Genomic DNA, 24546 nt, shown 5'->3' on the forward strand with positions numbered 1-24546 from the left:
AACTGCCATGACAGCAGATTTATTTATTTATTTTCCTAAACTCAATGCGTCTTAGTTTATTGTGAAGTTTTTTATTTAGAGAAATATGAGTTCTTAATTTAAAGTTAAAAAAAGTTATATATATATATATATATCTTTTTTTTTCTTTCTGAGAACTTAAGTAACCTGAGTATTTTTGGTTTGTTTGTTTTTGTAATGTCGGTGTCTGTTCTGTGATTTGCATGTGTCCGCAGGGCCACATGAGGAGCAGCAGCAGCCGGATGAGGAGGTGGAAACAAACGCCGTCACCTGTGAGGTCCCCCCGCACGGTGAGCGCTCCGCAGCGGGTCCAGACTGTGCGGGGACCCCTGCTGACCGCAGCGTTCATCAGCTGCTCCGCACGCAGCGTGACTCGGTGTGACAGCTCTGGTAAAACAATCTGTTCCTGATATTATTATCCCTCCCTTAGATGACGGTTCAGAGAAAAATAGTCTTAATATGTGGCGCTGCTTTGCTAAAAACGCAAATTACATCGAATCAACCTGCTTAGTAAATAAGCTTGTTGGAACATTAAAAATAAGTTATAAAACTGCACTTTACTTGAGACAGCCATAACCACTCATTAGAACGGCACACTCCTGCCTCCTTGTGGTAAGACTATAAAAATACACGATGGTTAATTAAAAAAATCTATTATTATTATTATTATTATTATTATTATTATTATTATTATTATTATTATTATTATTATTATTATTATTATTAGTAGTAGTATTATTGTTATTATTATTATTATTATTATTATTACTACTACTAGATAATAATAATAATAATAATAATAATAATAATAATAATAATAATAATAATAATAGTAGTAGTAGTATTCCTGTGACTTTTGATATATAAGCATTTTATAAATGGGATTACGATTTATATGACAATGACACTGCAATAGCTTTTCATCAGTTACAGACACATCCTGAGTGATTTTCAACTACTACAAGAATACTAAGAAAACATAAAATAAATGCATAAAGATAGAATTACTTAAAGATGCCCCCAGTGGGGAAAAATTGCACTTTCTATCAGGTGTGGTATCGTAACAGATACACACTCTTTCTCATCTGCTTCAGATTGAGCTTTTTTGCGTTGGTTTAATGTTCCTCCGCATAATAGAACTTGCACTTATGTTGCCGAAAGCATGGCTATGTGAATTTTAAGGAGGGAATTGCTGATTGCATTAGAGCCCTGATGCTCTTTCTTAGAGCGTGTGGCTCCTAGGAAATTGCTTATGAACTTCATCTTACAGGGGCTTCAGCATCACCCGCCGTATTTATATTAAGTGCCTAATTAAAGACAGAAGAATTTCCCCCAAGACCCCCCCTTTTCTGAGAGCTTCGTGCCCAGAAAGCGCTTCGAAATTGGTTTTCAAATAAATAGCTGCCAATCATTCATGTGCACATTATTTTTCTGTGTGGTGGTCTGGCTCGGACTAGGTAAAGCTGTTCTCAAGGCCACTAAGTGCCTCTCAGAATGTCACTTTTTCCCTTTTTACCCCAAACTGGATATCTGAGAGCAAACAGCTGGATGACAAATGTTGCTTTGGAATAAGGACCAGGCGCAAATGTTCCCAGATGGATCACTTAGTTAGTGACCTGTTCGAGGGATATGTTTGCCTTCTAATGTCTTGGAACACCATTTAATTAATTCCTAGTTTGCTTAACACTCAATAAACACTTGTAATAATTGGTAAAATACAAAAATACGGATTTGCATTCATGTCACATAAACAGATCTGCCAGGCCTATTTGTTTTAGTATTTTTGTCAAAGTAAAGCGTTTTGATATAACTGCTAATGTAAAGGTGCCCAAAATGTTATAGGTAAATGCTGCCCTCTAGTGCAATTTCTTCGAAAAGCATTAACTCGATTTTATTCTTATTTCGGTTTTAAATTTTTTCCTCTCTTAATCTTCGTCTTTTAGGATAAAGCTAAAAATGTATTTTAAAGTTATTGATAAAGATCCCCAAAATCTGAATTGAATTAAAAACATTATTAAAAAGCTGTAACATCTACAAAGATGGACTTTGTGCCACACATTAAATGCACTTTCTAAAAAAAAAAAAAAAGGCTTATTTGGCAGGGACTTGGTAGCATTTCTGCAAATGCTTTCTTGAACTAAGCCAAAGTCTAATTCATTTTTAGTTTTCAACAAAAATATTTCCTCATTGTTTCCTTCTGATCAGTTTGTAATGGCAGATTGAAAACTCCATGAGTCAACAGATTTTTACGTAATAAAACGTGGAATTTCACCTGCACTTGTCTCTCTCATCATGGCTTAATACAATCTCAAATTTTGTTTCGACATATATTATTCTGCATCACGATTTTCAATTTTAGCAGAGATGTTCTTTGCCTAAGTTTTTGGATGATTGTCAGTTCATCTCCCCTCTTCTCCATGAGACCACAATATATGGAGTGCATGAGTAGTAGTTTTCCTGCCAGTAGATTACTAATTGAGGAAATGCCACTGCAGCTCCTCCAACGTTAGCATAAGTCTAAAGACCACTTGTCTGATTATTGCTTTGCTTGCTTGGCCTGTCAGTTTAGGTGGACAGCCATGTTTTGCTAGGTTTGCGGTTGAAACATGGTGATATGAGTTAAATGCACATTTCTTCTCCATGTTATGGAAGCTATTCATCAGGGAATTTTGAGATTAGCTTCATCAACAGTTGTCAGAAATGTTCACATGTTGACGTCTGATGAAATGTTTTTGTCTCTGAAAAAGAAAGTGATTTACCTGGGCTGTGACAACAAGATGATCATCAAAGATGTTTTTTGCTACCTGTAGACAAAAGTTTGGACATCCCACTTTAAAATAGCAAGTGTGAACTCTTATCTCTGAAATAGCTGAAATAAACACCACTCATTTAAGTTTTGGTTTGATTTTCGATTCTAGTATTAGTTTTCTTTCACCCTGTTTATTTCCTTTGTGTTCAGTTCTTTGTTTCCTTGTCCCCTTTCCTGAGTTTCCTGTTCAGGTTCTTCCCTGGCTTCAGCAGGTCTGATTAGACAGACCTGTTGTCTAACCAGGCCACTCATCAACGCTCCTGTAGGTTAAACGCCTGTCAGTTTTTTTATTTCCTTGCCAGATTCTTCTGTGCCAATTTTCCTGCAACCCTGGCTGCCTGCTTGTTTCCTCTCTACTGTCTTTCAGTTTAATTTGTGCTAATTCCTTGGTTTTTCTAAGTTTTTCCAAAACAAATATGTATGAAGCAGCCATCTGCTCTGCATTTGAGTTTATTTTCTCACCTACAATTTATATAAATGACTGTCATGCAGTACAATGTAGACAGTTTGATATGGCACATATAACAGTAAGTTTTTGTAGGGTGCACTACAATATGTTGTGGTATTATACTGTACAGCATTTTAAAGTAAGGGATGATAATACACTATGGAGTATGGTACAGTACTTATCTCTTATTGTAAGTTCAACATGGTTGAATAGCAACATGTAGTGGTTTGCTTTCACCACTACATGGTGCTAATTCCCAACCTTTGGAGCCCATGCCCTGAAGACGGCTCCAGAGAAGTCAGCAGGGGTGAGGTTTCTATGACAAACAAACTTTCAAAGCAATCTGAGTCTTTCTCATTTCTCCGTTATGTGGATTCTGAGATTCTTGTCTAGTCGACAGCAGAGAGCTAGAGTTGACTTTCAGACACCACCCTCACTGTCAGCACTTGTGTGTGTGTCTGGGTGTACATGTATGTGTGTGGTGTGCGTGTGCATGTGTGTGTGTGTGTGTGTAGGGTGAAATATGGTTCATAGCTGCAAGGAAACATATAGAATTGGACATTTTTAAATCTGTTTTTGCACTTCAACTTGACTGCCGGGTCAAATTGACCCGAACAGTATCTATGTAAAACGTAGACGCGGGGGGGGGGGGGGGGGGGGTTGCAAATGTGTAAAATGAATACATTTTCAATTTATATGTAGAGTGCACCTATTACGACAAATAGAAAAAGTTTAATGCAAAAAAATACTTCCAACTATTTAAAAAAAAAAATTTAAACTTTAAAACAGGTCAATTTGACCCGCAACATAACAGGAGGGTTAACCTGGTTACATAACAATACACACCCTTAATACTTTGCTGAACCATCTCGTGATTCAGTTTCGGCATTCAGTCTTTAGATCAGGGGTCTCAAACTCCAGTCCTCGAGGGCCGCTGTCCTGCAGTTTTTAGATGTGCCACAGGTACAAAACCCTGAAATGAAATGGCTTGATTACCTCCTCCTTGTGTAGATCAGTTCTCCAGAGCCTTGCTAATGACCTAATTATTCTATTGAGGTGTGGTGCAGCAGAGGCACATCTAAAAGTTGCAGGACAGTGGCCCTCGAGGACTGGAGTTTGAGACCCCTGCAGGCCAACTAGTTCTCCAAATACCTCAGATCATGACGTGACCGCGTGTCTAGAGCCCTCTGCTGGTGACTATGCATATTTTCTTTCAAATTTAGCTCTGGATTCCAGCTGGGCCAGACCAAAAGTTTATCCTATCATCAAATCCTTTTTTGTTGTTATTGCTTTTGAGGTATGCGTGGGATCACTGTGATAATGAAAAATAAAGTTTGTCGCCATTTTCAGCTTTCTGCAAAATACTTAAAATCTATTAAAAAAATGTTTAATGGTATGTAGCACTATTTACATTTTGTTTCCATCTTGTCAACAAGTGTTGTTCCATTGACACAAAAAGCAACCTCAAAGAATCAGAATGCACCCTCCATTTTTAACTTTGTGTTTGACGTTTTACCAGTAAAAGCTAATACCATTTTTGTACCAAACATCCCTTTTGGAGTTTTCCCTAAAGGTTCAAGTTTTGTTTCATCAGACCACATTGCATTTATTTCTAAGTTTATATTGACATCAATGTATTTTTTTAAGTAAATAATTATGTCTACCAGTCTTACTATTTAGTCCAGACCATTGGTGGCCAATATCAGGTCTCAAATGCGTCTGTCCTACACATTTTAGAGTTTGCCCTGGTTTAATGCAACCAAATCACATGAATAGTGCATTTATAGGTATCTGCACAATGTGATAACATTTGAATCAGATGTGTTGGAGGAGGAAAACATCTGAAACAGGCAGAAAAGTAGCTCTTGAAAACAAGTTTGGCATGCCTAGTACAAGTAAAAATAGAGAAAACAGGATTTGCTGGTGGTCTCCTGGCAGCTTTCATGATCAGTATCTGTCTTGTGTTATTGGAGAATTATTCAGTTAAAAATTGAATGAACTATTCAACAGCTGAACTTTAATTGAGGTTCAGGAAATCCAATATGACTGCTTGGCACATATGAACTTTTAGAATGCTGAAACAGAATCAAAGATAATGTACATTTTAACACATCTTCAGATCTCAGGAAAACCTCCTCACACATTAGAACAAATGGCCTCCGATGTCAGACCATTGACAAAAAGCCATCAAACCTCTGACAAAAAGGTCTCAGAAAAAATGGTGGCAAAATAAAAGTTCCACCATGGTTTGCAACAGATGGAACCACGGTCAGGTCAGTGTTAAGGGGTGTGGTTAGTTTGTTTTACTGTAATAAATTTACTTACTTTTTCCCATGAATCGTGCACATAATGTATATAGGTGGAAAAACATTTAAAAGCTTACTTCAAACAAAATTGTAGCTCTTATTTTCATAGGTGGTGCCTAAATTCGAGGTTTTAAGTTGCAATATTGTGAATAAATATGTTTTTATACATATGCAAACTTTTTAAATTTTATTTGGTCTTGTCTTACTGGAAGAAGTTGTCATTAACCCAACCAGGCATCAGGGCTTGATTTATGTCAGTGAAGCATGTCAAATAGTAAGTTACAAATAAATGGATGAGATATAATGATTTCAATTATTCCCCTTCGCTTTTAGATGTTTACAGTAACTAATATTTGTTTCAATCTACACTAAATGCAACAAGCTTTAAGCCGTATGAGTTTCTTACAACTTGATATGATGTTGGTTTTGGCCACTAGATGGCAGTGTAGTCTTGTTTATTGAAGGGAATCGTCTTCACAGAAGTCCATAATTTCCAGAAGTAGTGTGTGTAACCTCTGTGCTTTAGAGTTATTGGATAAAATCCACAGAGACTTAATATAATAATTATAATTCAGGTTTCCGTTCTCTTAGACATGTAATCTGCTGAAATTTGATTTTTACCAAGTCAACACAACATTTTTTTTTATAAAAGAGTCCTGAATTGCACCAGTCTGTGTTTGAAACTTACACTAAATGACTATGAAACGTCATTAGGATCAGGATTTTGCATAGATTTTTACCCTGATAATTCCAGCCCATCCCATTCCAAATATAATTTTACCTGCAGCTTTTCATGACATTTTATAGTTTATTCTTTCCAAACGTCTTATACTGACTCATCCTTAGTGTTACCACACATCGCTATAGACATGTTTTTCCTGGTTGGAAGAAGTTTAACTTGAGAGATAAACAGTGAGGTAAGCGCAAAATCATTTTTTTCTCACATGTTGCAAGAAGCTAAAGACGCCAGTGGCTGAATTTAGACCTGCAGCCTGTAAACCATCTGCATACCTGTGTTAGAGATGTGATGCAGCAAACCCAGAGTAAAAGCCACGTCTGCTTTCTGTTTGTGTGACGAAGCAGCTCTGTGTCAGTCTCATCTGTTTACTGCCCACTGGAAATACCACGTCCTTACATTACCAAAGACTCGGATGGCTCATTTGTTTATGTGGCGTCTGGATGTTGACAGCCCTGGATGGTCAGCATGGAGATTGTCAGTTGTGCAAAACAGCCTGGTGGTGACATTGACAGTCACGCAATGATGCCTAAATTGGATTTAAAAAAAGTCTTTCTAAACTTTAATTTTGAAAGAGGTTTGGCCTCCTGAGGTTCACTCATTGCATCAGTCTTTTTGCTTAAAGGGTCGACTTAGCAAAAAGTGCAAAAGTACTTCTTTACACAAAGACGTAGCAAAGTAAAGCTTACACGTGAGCAAACGTTTTGTACATTTTTGTATTTATTCAGTTTTCTTAAAAACTCACTCCAGTACTTGTTTTGCTCTGGAAAATATATTTATGAAGTGAACTTACTTTAGAAATATTTTTTACACTTATATAGTTACCTAAAACAAATCTGTTTTAAACTTAAACATTTCAGCAATATAAATGTATTTATTCTCAACCTCAAAATACATTAATGTTGATATATATATATATATATATATATATATATATATATATATATATATATATATATATATATATATATATATATATATATATATGTTTTTATTACTGCTTCATTTTCTCTGTTTTTACACATTTTTTTTAGATGTCTGTTTTTGCTTGGTGATTACTATTACTTATGCACCAACTGGCAATTAGAAACACTGCAATACTTCAAAATTTAAATAGCTGAAAATGTTTGCAGCTAAAACGTCTTTTATATCACAGTAGTTGAAATCTCAGTATTATTTCGGTAAAATTATTTTATGTTTGGAGAAGAAAAACAGTACCATCCTACTTCTGAATTAAAATTTAAAAAAACTTTACAAAAAGTAAGAAATTTGCATTAAACACAAAAATAATTAGTCAAAGAGAGGATTTCAGAGGTAGTGCTCAGATTCAATCGCTCCAGATATTTCAGTGAATATTTGCTGAAATGTTAGTATTTTCAGGAAAATCCTGGAACTCAATAGAAAGATGGAATAAAGAAAAGAAAAAATTAGGAAGATTTTAGAAGGACAAATTCTGTCCATAGGCCTTAAAATATGAAATATTTCAACTTTACCTTACACCTTACATTGAAACAACTCCTTGGTGATCACAGAAGCAAATATTAAAAAATACTAATAGATTATAGTCCTAAAGAAAATACCATTGTCTTGTTTAAAAAAATGCTAATATTTAAGAAATAGGCATCATATGCAAAAAAAAAAAAAGAAGAAAGAAAAGGAGCTGAAGAATGTAGTTGGTACATTCCAAAAATGTTACTCTTTTTAGGAAAACAAAATGACAACCAGGATTTGCTGAAAACCAAAGAAACAAATAAAACACATGTTAAACACAACAATAAAAATCTGATCTATAGTTGGGGACCAGTATTTAGTTTTTCTGCTTCTCAGCTCTCAGACAAACTCATTGAAAACCTCAACCGTCTGTTGTGTCTCCAAAATCAGAGCTGAACGCGACTGCTTCCTGCAACAATCCCATAAAGGTCATCATTTATTTTATTTTATTTGTTTTTCAGTTCATTTTCATAATCTCATAGCTATTTGCTTGTTTTATATTTCTTCTTCCCATTTGGTTGATGTTTGATTGTTGAATTATCACTTTAGAGGAATTCTTGTTTTTAATATAAGTTTGTTCACCTGTGTCCCTTTAGTTTCAAGTAAAGCGCTTTGAATTATTTTGTGTATGAATGGTCCTATGTACATAAACCTGTCCTGTGGTCAAAACCAAAAGGCATAATATTTAAATTGCCATAAAGACTATGGTTATGAAATAAATTAAATTTAGCATTATTTGATGGAGAAAAAACTTAGATCGTACTCTGAAACCACCGGATGTCTAAGGAATATTTTATCTATTTTTAATTGTATTAATTTAAGTATGTTTTCCAGTCCAGGTTGAACATAATTGATGTTGATTAGCTCATTTGATCAATTCCGACGAATTTTCCAAGACATTTAACCTTCAGTAGATGTCAGACGTATTTTCACCCTTCACTTTTGAACCCGATTTTCGCGGGGTTTAGGCGGAAAATAATTTATTTTTAACGAATCTTTGTCTGGTTTGAACACGACTGACCCACATTAATTATCCGCCCCGTCTTGAAGAATAACGAGTCTCTGCTGCCAGTATGTAATTACACTTTCTGCTCTGCTTTGGAGGCTCATCTCTGTTGTCACTCCTGTGTTTGCAATAATAGGGGCATAAATCCTAAAATATATATCAGCTTTATTGATACCTTTTACAAAGTCAAAAAAAAAAAAAAAGTTGGCAATGGTTATACAATAAGTGCAAGATTTGTTGCAGTTCATGGAAGTCTAAAGCGTTGTGTGTGTACTTATACAAACAATGTAAAAACAACAACAACAAAAATCATAGTTACATGGGTTATAAGTAGTTTGCGCGTGTTACAAGGGCAAACGCATTAACAGTCGGTGTTTCTGAGGCTTCTTTGGAGGAAGAAAGCTCGTCAGGGTTCATTAAGGCGAAGTGGTTTTTACTAAAGATGCCTCTGGGGTTTCTTCGTTCGTTTCCTTCAATGCATTTTCTCCTGAAGTCCAACAGAAATAGACATATTTAAGTTGCACTCAAAAGACAAACACGTGAAAGTGGACGCGGGTGCGTCCACGACTCCTTCAAAATCGACATGTCCGCTTGTTTTGCTTCTGTTTCTTCAGATGTGACGGAGCTGCAGTTTCACTGTGACCGTCGGTGCCCCTCCCTCCCTCTGCGGGGAGTCCGAGCTCACATCACGCACGGTTTGATGTCCTGACACACGCTCTGCGGGTGGTGGTGGTGGTGGTGGTAGTAGGATCCGCTGGCCGAGGGGTGGAAGGACGAGATGCCGTTAAAGTTCAACACAAAGTCCTTCCTGTCGCACACCGAGGAGTGGCTCTGGTAGCGCGGAATGCCCACTGTGGAGAGAGAGACGGGGTGCAGAGTTTTAAGTATGCCGTCATCATCAAAAAAACATTAGCTTTAATGTTCTTTGCATAAATAACATTTTAGAAATCATTGTTTTTGTTTGTTTGATTGTTTTCTTAACGCGCAGAAAAATGTTCTAAAATTCTAAATGAATACAAAATCGATAAACAAAAACACCGGATCCAGATAATAATAATAATAATAATAATAATAATAATAATAATAATAATAATAATAATAATAATAATAATAATAATGCAACTAAGAATTTTAATCTTATTTTATGACGTTACAGAGAGATCAGAAAATTATTATTTTTTATCTCTGTTTTAACAGCGCAGTAATACCTTTGTTTATCTGGTTTTATTGAGGTTTCCTATCATGCAAAAGTATTTGTATTTTTATGATTTGTTCTATTAGTTAACATTTTTGAATCAGTAAGGGAATATTTGCATATCTGTATTTTTTTATTATTATTATTTTTGAAAACCTGATATTCATTGTAGGAAGAATGACTGAAAAAAGTGTATCAAAAGTACGGATAGGACATCATACATGCATTATGACTATGAAGCAAGAAATACTGTGCCAAAATATGACTGTTGTTATTATTACTACTCTGATTGTATCTTTCAAATTAGGCTTAAGGTCTTTTTTTTATATATAAATTATGCTGAATAGAAAGTAGACATACTCTATAAACTCACCAGATATTGTCTTAATTTCAGTTTAAAGTTAGAAAATGTTTATCTTTTAAAAAACAAAATTAAAGGTTCGAAATTAAATGGATTTTTTTCTAAAAAAAAACCAAAAACTATATTTTCGAAGGCAGCTCATTAACACAACTAACTATGTTTATTTTGATTCGTTTGATTCAGATATGATTGAGGTAATCTATGTTTGTGTTTAGTTCCCATTACGTTCCCCAAACATATTTCCTTTTTTAAACCTGATCTGCTGAAAGTGAATTTGGAATTTGAACGCGAGCTTCTGTTTCCAGAAACAGAAAAAAATAAAAATATAAAAAATGCGGAGACATCGTCGGAGGTCATGAGGACTCCAGATGTGAGCGTTTTTCAGGGTCAGACAGCAGGCTTTCTCCTGCGGGCCACAGCTCGCTGCTCTGCGCCCTTCTCCACACACAACACAGCAGCCTGTGTGACTGACAGCACCGTTAACCCTGCAGCTCGCGTCCTCCTCTCAGTCTCTGCGCAAAGTGGAACAACGCGGATGCGCTGCAGTTTATATCCAGCGCCGGTGTGGTCCGACCGGCACAGGCTTTGTTTGGTTAACCTCTGGGACCCTTTCTGGGCTCCGGCGCTGTTGGCTCGCCCCCGTGAAACCCCCAGACTTCACTAAAGTTTTACTCAGTTCAATTAAAGTAAACGAGGGTGAGCTAGAGACGCAAAAGTGTTTTATGTATTTTAATAATTACAAGGAAATGGACGGCTGTCCAGTAATCATACAAAATGTACATGACGCAAACGCTAATACTAAAGGTTATTTTTTCTAAATTAAAAAACCTAATTATTATTTAAAAACTTTCTTCTATTTTATTATAAGACCTCTGCATGCTCATGGACATTCTTGGGGGGGTGTAATTTAATCAACCTTTAACCACCCAATAAAAACTTTAACGCTAATATTATTATTTTTGCTTCACACTCAAAATCAGATCCTAAAACCAATTAAAATTAACACTAATATGGGAAAACTAAATTTAATTACTCTGAATTACAAATATATTATCTTACATAGACAAAATCCCTTTTTTAAGATAAACATCTTTTATTATACACACCTAAATGTGGAATATTGTGGTTCGTTATATTTGAACAGTCATCTTGTTTTGGAGTGGAATGGACATCTTCCATCATACATGGACATCATACAGTTTCTCCAGCAAATAATATTTAAATGAGAGGTTTAAAAGAAAGATAGTCAATTTGTTTTCTACCCTGACTGCCTCATATCAGACTGGTTTAGTGCTCATCAGTTTGAGACATGAGCTCGTGTTGGTACCTGATATGTCAGCTGAGTGGCTGTCCCTGCCGTTCTGGTGGAGGTAACTCTGCTCCAGAGAATAGGGCGACATGCCGGAGTGTAAACCGGACGACGCCGTGCTGCTGGAGGCCAGGGACTGCTGTTTGATGTAGGGGGAGCCGCCGGAGGAAGCCCAATGCGCGGACGTTGAGGCGTACGGGGAATGGCCGTCCAGTGCACTGGCCATAGCCGGAGAGGACGGGACTGGGCTGCTGCTGCTGTCCGGCCCATACTCCCCGCTCGGAGGGACAGGGCAGCTCGCCATGTACGTAGATCCGGGGCTTGGGGACATGTGGGGGACATGGTGGCCCCCACTCAGGCCGTCGTATCCTCCAGCCATCGAATTGCTCATCATGTCCAGGTTGTAGCTGTTGCTGTGACAGGCAAGGGTGGCGGATGGAGCCTGGAAGTCGAAGCTCTGCGGGAGAATAGAGGTGCCGAAGCCGATGCCGTTCATCATCCGGTACATGGGCTTCAAGGCTTGGCATTTCCTCCTGAAGCCTCTTGGTCTGCGCCGAAACGAACCCTCTTCGAACATGAACTCGCTGCCCGGATCGATGGTCCAGTAGTGGCCTTTCCCGGGCCGGCCTAGTCCTTTGGGCAGCTTGATAAAGCACTCGTTCAGTGACAAATTATGTCGGACTGAGTTCTTCCAGCCTTGATATGAACCTCTGAAGAACGGGAAGCGAGCCTGCAGGAACTGGTAGATCTCACTGAGGGTCAGACGTTTGGTCGGCGAGCTTTGTATTGCCATGACGATAAGAGCGATATAGGAGTACGGAGGCTTCTCTGGTCGCCTCAGACCCGAGCTGCTCTTCTTTCCCTTGGCGCCCGCAGAAGCGCTTTCCGTGGCGGCCTGTGAGCTCAGCATAGCGGGGTGCAAGACGCCGGACGCCGGGCTGGATCTCAGAGGAGGCGGAGGGTCCAGCTGCTGCTGAGTGGTCTCGGTTGTCATGTCAGCACTGACGTACAGCTGGCGTAGATAAAAGAGAGAGGGAGGGAGAAAGAGACTCAGGAGCAAAAAATATGCAAAGCTCCAGCGGCCAGTAAGCGCTGCACCACCAGTGGTCCCCAAAATCTGAGCGCAAAATGGAAAGAAATCTGTCTCCAGTTACGCACGACTCTCCCGTTACGCACGGTGCTCCTTTGACGCATGCAGAACGCACGGCGGCTACGCACTGACAGAGAGAGGAAGAGGAAGGGAGAGTGGGGGGAGCTCGGTATCCACTGGAGACTGAGTGTCCAGGGCTCCGCTGGGTGTCACACCGGCGCTAAGTGGCGCTGTGTGACGCGCCGGGTGGCCATCGACCTCCTTAAGGAGGAAGCGCCAAAAAACCCTGGGTCTTATTGCACGCAAGAGTCGAGACAAACAAATACCGACCACCTATCATTTCATAAATCTTTCTTCCCTCTGCGGGAGCCCCCCACCCTTTCTCCTCAGCTTCACTCTCAGTGACGAAAACAGCCTCTCCAAACCCCTCCCACACCCACACCAGAACTGGCCCGAGTCCACTGACCGTTTTGAGCTGCGTTAGCGCCCCACATTCTCTCCTCTCCTTGTCTTCTTTCTTCCCTCCCACCTCTTCTCCTCGAGTCTGGACTACACGCAAATAAGCGATCTATCAAACCTCCCCCAGACATCCCAATCAACAGCGCCACACGCCTTCCGCACAAGGTAAAAAAATAAAAATAAAAAAATCCCTCCTTTTTTAAATGACGCAATTTGAGCCACAAAAATTACTCCCACCACAATATCTCTGCAAACCCGCCAATGTGCCCAGAATATACAGCTCTTCATGCAATCCGTCCCCATTTATGAAGAATGCCTAGCTCTGTGGTATTTGTATTATTTTGCTCATAATTTCCTCCCAAAATGGCCCAGAGGATAACAAAAACAAACTGTGCCGGTGCCGGACTAGCAGAGGGGCGAGGAGTGTGAGAGATGGAGGTGGTGGTCTTTACCGTGCGTGTAAGCAAGGGGTCGGGGGTGGGGGGATCTGCTCTGAGTAAATGACTTTGACATGAGTGGAAGCAGGCTTTTTCCATCAAGCCCGGCCCTGGATACCACACACAGCGCGCCAGTGTCAGCTTACCGCCCCAGGGCCGGAGCTTGTCCCAGGGGCCCCGCGTTCATTAGAGAGAGAAAAGCGAAATTAGGCGAGCGGGCGTCGACAGTTTCCGCCCCTATGGAGACATCATACACAGATTTGTCCGACATGATGGAGTTCTCTATCCCATAAAGGTAATATCAACATCCGCTCTTCAACGAAGCGGTGATGAGCACAGAAACATCAGAAACTTCAATAGCTGTGCATCATTTTCATAAAATAGACAAAGTGGGATTTATTATTATTATCAAAGAAGAAATGACCAGAACTCTACATATAAACTATATGTAATTTCAGATTAATTTCTTGCCCTCACATGTTCGTTTACGTAGCCTTTTAAAATTTTAGATGGCTCCAATACACAGCCGCTGCATCAACCTTTGCACTTTACAAAACAAAAGGCTGTGCGTGTGGATAAAAATCAGTTTCTCACAATGACGCACATACACACGCACTAGTAACGGCTCCAGAAATTTCCTGTGACATCAAAAAAACTTATGACCCCCGCTGAGATCAGGATGCCTCGGTTTGCAGAGGCAATCTTTGTTCTGGGGGTCCGCTTTGAAGACGCTGATCCGGCCGCTTTTTACGGACCGCAGCTTCAGCTCGGCTCTAATTTGGTCTGTCGGAAATATCCCAGCGATCAGCGGCCACAGCTCTGCAGAGGTTTTTGGTGATAGAGCGTTCTGGCCATAAAATTTAGAAACGAGGCCGGAGACCCAAATGAACACAATAGCATCAGAATGAAAGCTTCTATTTGTTTTTAGGGTTATTCTCAGGAACCCATATATATATATATATATATATATATATATATATATATATATATATATATATATATATATATATATATATATATATATATATATATATATATATATATATATATATATATATATGTAATTTTTTTACATGTGCTAAAGTTCCCTTAATATCTCCTTATTATGTTTATACAAAATATAATAAAAACCAAAATACAGCATAATACAGCATGCACTGCCTTGTGGGCAGTAGTGTAATATTTGTTTGGCTACAGTGCTTTTGTCCTGCCTCTCTGCTTGTGCTTCCTGCGGCGGTGCCGGGAGCTTTGGAGCTGCCTCTGCGGGACTGTGGGGGGTCAGCCACGGTTCATTCTGGCCGGAGTGACAGACTGTTTGGACTTCCTAACATTGTGCCTGCCTTATAGTTCAGTTTCAAGCCTCTGTGCCTCTCATTTGCAGCCCGATTAGGCCTCGTGTTCAGTCCACTCGGAGGCGTAGCAGCGATGCAAAATTTGAAGCAAGCGCATTAACTGTGCAGAAAAAAAAATTACAATAATGTGAGATGCTGTGAACGCCTCGAGTCACGTGACCGCACCTACGACAGGTGTGTTGTTCCGGAGTTTCACCTCCAGGTTGCAGCATTGTCCCTGCAAACAGAGAAGAGTCTCACCTGTCACCTGGAGCACTTCTCCTCCTCCTGCTCCTCTATTCGGTTCGCAGCTCCTTCAAAAGGTTCATATTGTGTTGGATAAAATCCGCAGTTGGTATCTTAACATATATTACGTCACAATAGTTGACCAAAGTTAAGTATTTAAATCGCCCATGTGAATATCAAAGATATTGGGTAATTTATCACATTAACGTTTGCTGTCCTCATTTAGGCTTTACAGCAAAAGCATGAAAAGAACCCAAACCGGATCATTTAGCCCAGTTTGTTTTAAAACATTTAAATGCTTCAAAAATCCGTTTTTGATTTATTCAGTATTTTATTTAGTAGAGGTTAACTCAATAATACCACATTGAATTTTTTCTTTCTTTCTTGGTGCTAAAATTCCAATGCTTTAATTTCTTTTAAAATTGTGTCTTAAATAATTAAATGAAAGGTCCTCAGCGCGTAATTTTAATTTGATTTAGTTCTGTTTTGATTCATATCACATTAAACCGAGAGCGTAACAGACTCGCCACTGTTCGGAGAAAAAACAAAGATTGTAAATATTGAATGGTTCCAACTTAATTTGGCCAGTTTTGATTTTGTATGTAAGTGAATATGAATTGGCCTTATTTGTTTTTCAGATGACGGCATGGGGACAATCAGGAGCAATCGATTCCTAATTTAGTAATTGTTCATTCCCATACGCTGTGGCCAAGAGGTTTTTTTCTATTTTAAGTCCTGAGTTATTTCTAAGAAGCACACTGCTTGGATGTTGTTTGTTTTGCCTTTCTATGTCCCACTGTTGGCTGCGGAGTCGGAAGTCCGTTTCAGGACCGTGGAGAGCAATTGAAGCCCCTCCGGACAGAAACTCTTAACAAGCTGGGGGGACGTGTACGTAGATTGATTTCTACATTTCTGAGCAGAATCAAATAAATATGACATTTTTCCCCATTTGAAAAAAAAAAATCCACTTTACTGAGTAGGACACATTCCACAGTGCCTGCAGCATTTTTTAGGGAGCGGGGGGGGAGGGTAAATTAACCATAATTTGATCACATTATAATTAACTCTTAAATGATGTTCTATCATAACAAAATAATAGCAACAGCAGTAATAATTTAATTAAAGGATCCTCATGCTGTCCTCATGTTTAAGCTATTTATTTTATGGTTGTAGACTTTTTGTCTGAGACAGATAATTTGTTGTGGCTCTGAAAGCCAAAAATGTTGTTTGTTTCAAATGCGTTGTGCAGAATAACAAACATCTAGTTTATTTTTTTGTGATAAACAGCGCAGAGATATTTTTGATGCATTATGTCCTCAATGTGCGGTGTGCAGACTTTATATAATAACAGAGCAATCTGATATTTAAACCGTCTCTATGTAATATTCACTCTTTGATTCAATATTTAATGTCCTCATGATTATATGTGCTTTTCTCTCAGTTTGCCCTTTCTCTTAGAAAACACTAAATTGTGCATTTTTCCACATTTACATTTAAAAGTACTCAATGACATGAAACTGGATTTCCAGCATCATTAAAGCTCTACATGATGTGATTCTGCAGCAGGTGTTTTCCTCCCTACCTCATGTGCACCTGTTTCTATTTCAATATTCCCCAACACAATTCCCTTTGATTTTTTTGAATGAAAAAGTCACCAAACAGTATGATCCCATTTTTGTCACGTTTTTATTCACAAAAATATCAAGCATGCATCTATCTATCAATCAATCAATCAATCAATCAACCATCCAGTCAATCAGTCTTAGGAAAACCATTTCATGTTTCCATGCCGTTTCTTGTGGAGCCGCATAAATACAATGCAGCCTCGTCAATATTTAATATATTATACATATTATACATTACAGCAGTTCATACAAAACAAAACAAAAATATAAATAAAGTGACAGATTTATATTATAAGAAACAAAAGAAATGACCAAGGAACCGTGGATACATAAAGACAAACACAACTAGTGCGCGCGCACGCATGCACTCACACACACATTCACACACGCAGAAAGGAACAAGCTGATGACACTATTTTTAGTTTGTCACCACACAGTTAGATCTGTTTTGACAACACAAGCGTTTGCTTTCGACACTACAGTAGTTTGGTCACTATGAGTCCCGCACAGTTAAATAAGTGAAGCGCTGGATGTAGAGAACATCCATTTAGATGCAGTTTGTTTTTTGTATTTTTTTATTTTTTTTTATGACAGCAGGGAGTCTATGTGGAAGCCTCGGGCTCTGCTGGGCACCTTGAAGGCAGCTTCAGGTGCGACCCTGCCCACTGCCGTCGCATGCCGGTAGGGATCCCTGCCGGGCTCTGTGCTGCTGTACGCCGCCTCAGACAGATATGGATGATGTACCGGATAGTTCAGAGCGTATTGCAACGTGTGGGCTCCTGAGGGCCAGTACATCTGTGGGGTGGGCTTCTGTGTGTCAGGGTGGCGCTCCTCTCTCCTTTTGAACGGCGTGCTGAGGATGCTGTCAATGGCGAAGGAGCTGGTGAACTTGGCCCCCACTCTCTCCTCTGCGACCGGGAACCGGGTGTCTTCATTCAGCATGTCCGGGCTCTCCTGCTCTTTGGGGCCCCTCTTGGCGATGCGCTTCCTTCTGCGCCGGAAGACCCCATCAGCGAAGGTGTATTCGCTGTGCGGGTTCAGCATCCAGTAGTTGTCCTTCCCCCAGGGCCTGGACGGGTCCCGGAGCACTTTAAGGAAGCAGTCGTTGAGTGACAAGTTGTGACGCACGGAGTTCCTCCAGCCGGTGTAACTGCCTCGGAAAAACGGGAACTTCTTCATCAGGTAGTCGTTGATCTCTGCCAAAGTCAGACGGCCGCTGCTGGACTCCCGGATGGCCATTGCGATGAGGGCAATGTAGGAGTAGGGAGGCTTTGGTCTGCGGGTGTACGGCTTCCCTTTGCCGCTCTCGCTGCCTTGAGTGACAGGTGCCGGGCTGTTGGCCACGCAGTCTCCGTCTGAGCCGAGCTCATCCCCGGACAGAGGAGAGGGAATCCCCCCGTCTGGCTCCATGCAGAGCTCCAGTGGCTTCTGGGCAAAGTGGTGCGCGGAGAAAACTTCAAGTTTCATTTCCCTGAATCAAAAAAGGAGAAAAATCAGAGTTTGTGCTTCAGCTAATCAGCAAAGCAGGTGGAGCTGCAGGCACCCTGAACCTCGATGTGGAGCTGCAGAACACAGATATGTCTCCCGAGACACGCTAGTCTTGCTTTAATATAATGCCTCCGTAAGGGACAGCCCACGGGCGGAGTTTGCGCGTCAAAACCATTGAAGCGGCTGAGTTATGTATGTAGATGTATGTGCGTAATTGGAGGCTGGCATGCAACATGAGGGAGGGGGAGAAACATAAAAAAAGGTGGATAAAAGAGGTGAGACAAGGAAGGTAAACAATTACAGTCAAAAGCATATCTATCTATCTATCTATCTATCTATCTATCTATCTATCTATCTATCTATCTATCTATCTATCTATCTATCTATCTATCTATCTATCTATCTATCTATCTATCTATCTATCTATCTATCTATCTATCTATCTATCTATCTATCTATCTATCTATCTATCTATCTATCTATCTATCTATCTATCTATCTATCTATTTTGAAGAACCCTGACTAATCTGCAGAAAACCACCAGACAGACAGATTTTTTAGACAAACAGACAAGCATGTTTTTCTTGTTACTTGAACTCTTGTCATTCTTCACTGGAACAAGGAAGAAAGGCAAGCACAGCACAAATATTAAAGAAAAATATTTGGATAAGATCCACCTAACACACAATGACTATGTAAATTCACAGGTTAGCTAACAAGGCGTAGAGAATGAGGAAAACAAATGCTTTAGAAAATTGCCTGAAAGGTCAGTATAAGTTCAAAGGAGAGGCTCAATTAGACCTGCCTCCAAAACAGCATCTTCACAAAATGACAGCCGGCAGTTAATTCTGAACTGCAGCGATGAATGAAGGCAAACATGGACCTCTTCTCAGTTTGATTAGCCTCTCTCATTGCTGTGGTGAAATTTGGTCCTTCTCTACCTTATATTGAGTGTAAAGCTTTTTTTGTAGCACCTTTCAAAAATCACAAAGTGTCTTTCAAACAGAGTGAAAAAACACAACTTCCATTAAACATAAGCAGATTTTAAAACAAAGAATTTTTAGAGGGTTTTTAAAGGAAGACACTGAGTCCACTCATTGGCTTTAGCACGTCTTGCATGGTACAATTAGCTTCAGACAGGTTACCTTACATACAGAAAACGTTATTAAACAGAAAGTTTTTTTCATTGTGCGTTCAATGGCTGCAGGGAAGCCGTGTAATGAAGCTGCAAAACAAGCCCACACCATTACTCTTCCACCACCAAGCTCGAGAATTGGAATGAGTCATTTGTGTGCTGTGTTAAATTTTCTCCAAAGATAGCACTTTGCATTACGGCTCAACATCTCTACATCTCAACTGTTCTGGGGACATTGCTCCAGAGGTCTTGTGGTCCATAGAGGGGGATTTTTGCAAACTAAAGTTGAGCTGTCATGTTTTTTTTTCTTTTCAATAAGAGACTTCTATCCTTCCAAACAGGCCATGCTCATTCATTCTTTTTCTAACTATCCTGTCAAAAATTTTAACATTTAAGATGCTATGGCTGGTACAATCTGAGATAGAGGTTGTGGGTCTTTGCGATTTCTTTGAGCAGTGTGTAGTTTGTACTTGGGGTGAATGTGTTGGGATGTCTGTCCCTGGGAACGCCTAGCTGCATTAAATGTTTTTAATGTGAATAATCTTTTGCACTGCAAAATAAAGGATTTCAAGTTGAGAAATTATAAGTCGCAAGGCAATTGGTTATTTCCTTCCATCTTGCCATTGTATTGACACTTCTTTAGGCAAGAATTACTAATTAATCAAGTACATTTGATCAGCAGTTATGTTCCCTCCTAAATTTACGTTTTCTGTTTCACACACAACTTCTTCCTTTTGAATATTCTAGATTACTCTAGAATGAATTTGTGGAATCTGTTGCACAGTTTTGTAAGTTTTATTTCAATATTTCAATAAATTCAGAAGGTAGCAAAGACCACATTATTTTTTTTTAATCAAATCTCGGACGTAAAGCTTAAGAAATGAAAGTGGATGTTCTTTCTTTTGACTATAACTACGATTGGTTAAACAACATTTCATAAGACGTTTGTAGTAGTTCAATTGTATTCTAAATGTACAATGATTTGATTTGAACTGGGAAGAAGTTGTTGCACTTTTGGTGAAGATAAATTACTTTATTACTTTATGGGCAATATTTTGGATTCTCATATCAGTCACACCTTGTTTCATTACAGTAATTCAAGGTTTAGACTTTCATCAAGTTTTCCTTTTGATAAGAGTCAGTCTTATTTCATTGAGTCCACAAAAATTCTGTGACGTAATCCATATTAACCATTGACGTCAACTCATTCCTATCGCTGTAGTAAAGAATCTAAAAAAACTCTTCAGTGAAAAACACAGAGGGAATACTGAAGTGTTCACAAGGGCAGGTCTGCAGAGAGGTGGTGGGCCAAACATGAGCTGAAGCCTTTCTGTTTGACTTTGCATATTTGTCTCCAGCATACTTTTCTTCGGGTACTCTGGTTTGAACATTTCTATCATCCTACCCCCTAGTGATACCAACACCTAATGTCTTTAACGTCACCAATGTCAGTATTTCTTAATTCCAATCCTCAGGGACCACTGCAATGCATGTTTTAAGTGTTTCTCTTGAGTCACGCACTTGCGTTTAATAACTGGGTGATTAACAAGGTTTTGCAGCACTCGAGGTCAAGCAATCACTTGAAACAGGAGTTCTGGAACAGAGACACATCTGAAATATAGAGTACACTGCCCTGTACGGATGAGAGCATGAGAGCAAATCTGATGCATGAAATGCATTTCCATGTTCCTTTGAGCTGTCAAAAACTATTTATTAAATCATTCAAAAACAATTACCAAAATTAAGAATAAAAATTTGAAAAATGTTCCCTTGAAGCATGCAAATTTCACCCCTTCTACATATTGACAAAAATACATTGTGTAGCCATATTTTACTTTCGCCCACTGAAATTTACAAGAGACCATATCTGGAGTCGATATTACGTAACTTCACAATGCTGACGCCTGTAAACCAAACCTTAGTGGCACAAAATGACTTTCAAGCTCCCCTTTCATCACCTCAGTCAGACGACGAAGCAGACAAAGGAGAGCTAACATGAGTTATGAGCTTCAGGGTAGTTAAACTGCCGCCTCGGCCGCTCCTTCTCCCTCAGTTTTTTTTATAGGGGGCCCTGAACACTAACATAAGCTTTAACTTTGTCCACTCCTTTGCTGTCCTGTATTTCCACCTACATATTGCAAATGAAAACAAAAGAAAACGAAAACAAACAAAAAAAACCTTGAATATCTGCTTGAGTAAAAGCCAAATAAGTCATGGTCACAATAAAGCATCTGAAGCCTTAATAAGAGCAGACAGGTTAAAGCGTTCTGTTTAAATGTAGCACTCTAGCACTAATGAAAAGCCCTTCTGAAAATCTGCTTTTCAGAAGGGAGTGTAAGTTAAGAATGCAAACTTGAAGTCCCTGTAATTTTACAATTATGTTAAAAGAGCCTGAAGGAGCCTTTGTTTCTGTGCATTCAATGTTCTCAGGTCACTTTGTACTGTAGCTGCTCAGCTCAAATATGGTGCAATGCAATTGTTTTCTTTACTTTATGGTTGTTGTCTTTTAATTGTTTTACATAAAAGACCCAAACATAGGGCAGCGCTGTAGAGAACATATTAGAGGCGGCAAAATAAATACTGAATTAGAGTAAAATACTCTGGTATGATACTGTGATGCTTTTAAAATCAGATTGTTAAACTGTTTTGTGATTTTTCATTTATTTGTCTGAAGAGAATAGTAATAAATCCACAGATTCACAGATTGTTGACAGTTTGTAGCAGTCCAATTTAAATTTGGCTCTTTACCAAATTCTTTATGACTACACACAGCAGTAATTAATTTCTTAGTTTAGAGCCCTTTCTGTGTTTGATTCAGTTTTTTTATATTCAAATGGTCAATTTTTTGGAAGGGTGAAAAAAAACAGTTAATGTCAAAAGAAAACCTCGCATGTTTTCGAGTGTCCTTATCACAACTTGTTTTGCAGAATGATGAATGGAAAATAAATCAAAGGCAGTCAGATATCAAAGTTAAATATCTGCTTTTTTTTTTTTTCTTGGAGCAGCTGGGAGTTAAAAAACAAATATTGTAGCAGAAACTCATGGTGGCGACTGCTGCGCGGCTAAATCCAGAGCTGAGGAAACCATCATTATCGCCACGCTGTGGAGATGCAGAGAAAGATGCCACACTGATGGTGGGTGTTGCTGCGTTGTTTTTTTTTTTTTACATTTCTTTGCAAAATTGCAGTGAAGGTGGATTTAATTCCATTTTCTCTGCCAGAATGACTGCACACTCACACATATATGCTGGAAAGAGAGCACACCTGTTCTCAGTTTGAAATCAGAGGTGGATAAACGACTTCCCAGCAGGTATCAGTGCACTGTTACATTATCATTCCTATCATTTTTTTGGGTTAGGATAGATTTAAATCCTTCACATGTTTTTAAGAAGCAAAAATTAAGTTTGAACTTTAGTTTTTGTTGATATGAAGTACTCCATGAATTTACATAACTGTAAATTCATTGAGCGCCTGAACTTTATCTAATGCACCAACCAGCAGACGATTACAAATGATAATCAAAAACAAGATTTGACTGACCAAGCTTGAATTTATTGGAAATTATCTTCAATTCACACATTCAGACTCAAATTTATGTTAAACCTTTCTTCCCATTCAGCTTCTGCAACAACAGCAAAATTGGCATGAACCTCAGTGTTTGCTGGGTTTTTTTCTCAAAATGATCCCAAACACAACAAAATAAATTTATGGATGGGATCTATTAATGTAGGTGCATGCGTTTACATGTTTTGAGAGATAGTCCATGATCAAAGCAAATTTGTGAATAGGATTTTTTTTCTTTTTAGCAATTGATGGTGTTTACTGCATGATCACACCAAATGAAATCAAAGTTAGTCAAAGGTATTATTAAAAGTCCAAAATTATCACAGCACTCTTTTCCATGAGAACTGTATGTAAACTTTTTACCAGCACTTTGAATTGAAACTTAAAAAGACATAATTCTTACACAACCTGTTAATATCTGTCTCCTAAAATTGGAACTTTGTTAGTTTAGTTCACCTTTAGATGTTTCTGTTTTGAGCAGCTGGAGAAATCTCTTTTAATTGTTGTCATGTGTGGAATTCCAGTTATGTAAATTCATTGGGTGAATCCTCTGCTCCAAAAATAGCCCCACCTCTCTGCAGCGGTCTGCGCTCACACGCTAACCCTTGTCTGCATGTCTCTGGATGACTTCTTACCTGTATCTCATCTTTGTTTTCTTTCTTCTCTGTGAGTGAAGGGTGTCCAGCCCCCATGTCTTTGTATAAACAAAGCGTGGGCTGTTTGTGTGTATGTGTGTGTGTATATGTTTGTGTGAGCAGGGCCAAAAGAGGCTCTGCGTAGCTGAGATTCCCAAGATTCCTCTGCAGCAGATTTGGTCTCTGACGGAGGCCTCTGATGATCCGACATGCTCCAGTGGGGCACACAGGTAGGTACAACCGCCTGTCTGCGCCACAGACAACCTTAAGTTCAAGCATTCCATCTTAATTCCACTCATTCCTGCAGCCATGGTGCTGGAGTTTGTTTGTGGGGGAGTGTTTCTGGCAGCAGCTGTTTGTCTGATCAGGTGTGGGTGTTTGGAACTGTGAGAAAATGTTCTACTGAAAAATGGAAGATGCAAGCATTCCATCTAGTTTATTCTTCAAACGGTGATTACTGTAATTATCCTAAAATGCAGGCTGTCGAAATGTTCACTTTCTGTTCTGCTGTGTTTCTGCAGAATCATACCTTTATATTTCAGAAGATGAATTTAGGGGAAGGGGAGGGAGCATATCCCCCCTTTCATATAATCACACCTGAGGAGAAAAAGTTTCCATAAAGCTGTTTCCAAGCTTTCCAACCAGAAATCTACATCAGTAATTTTGGGTTGACACCTGATCCAGACGTAAACAGAACAAAATAACGCACTGTGACACCTGAAGCTTGCACATGTGTGGTTTGGTAAGCCCGAATCTCTTGGAGCCTTTGTGTCAGCGATTAATAAATAAAGTCTGTTGAAACAGAGCATCATATCCTGAAGTCTCTTGGCAGCTGCTTGTTGCTATTTTGGTTCACCT

At 39.1% G+C, this 24546-nt stretch overlaps 2 protein-coding genes across 2 annotated transcripts; both read right to left on the minus strand.

Annotated features, from left to right (window-relative positions):
- Positions 1–8998: 8998 nt before the first annotated feature.
- foxf2 (forkhead box F2) lies at positions 8999–13283 on the minus strand. Its single transcript, XM_005802299.2, has 3 exons — positions 13236–13283; positions 11698–12691; positions 8999–9665 (listed from the first exon to the last, which is right to left on the minus strand). Exons 2-3 carry the CDS (start codon positions 12671–12673, stop codon positions 9496–9498), a joined length of 1146 nt encoding a protein of 381 aa, XP_005802356.2. The 5' UTR covers positions 12674–12691; positions 13236–13283; the 3' UTR covers positions 8999–9495.
- A 3626-nt stretch (positions 13284–16909) lies between these two features.
- foxq1 (forkhead box Q1) lies at positions 16910–18456 on the minus strand. The gene has a single exon (XM_005802321.2). It carries the CDS (start codon positions 18332–18334, stop codon positions 17453–17455), a length of 882 nt encoding a protein of 293 aa, XP_005802378.1. The 5' UTR covers positions 18335–18456; the 3' UTR covers positions 16910–17452.
- Between the last annotated feature and the right edge of the window lie 6090 nt (positions 18457–24546).

This window comes from Xiphophorus maculatus, chromosome 9 (assembly GCF_002775205.1).
Source record: "Xiphophorus maculatus strain JP 163 A chromosome 9, X_maculatus-5.0-male, whole genome shotgun sequence".
Lineage (NCBI taxonomy): Eukaryota > Metazoa > Chordata > Actinopteri > Cyprinodontiformes > Poeciliidae > Xiphophorus > Xiphophorus maculatus.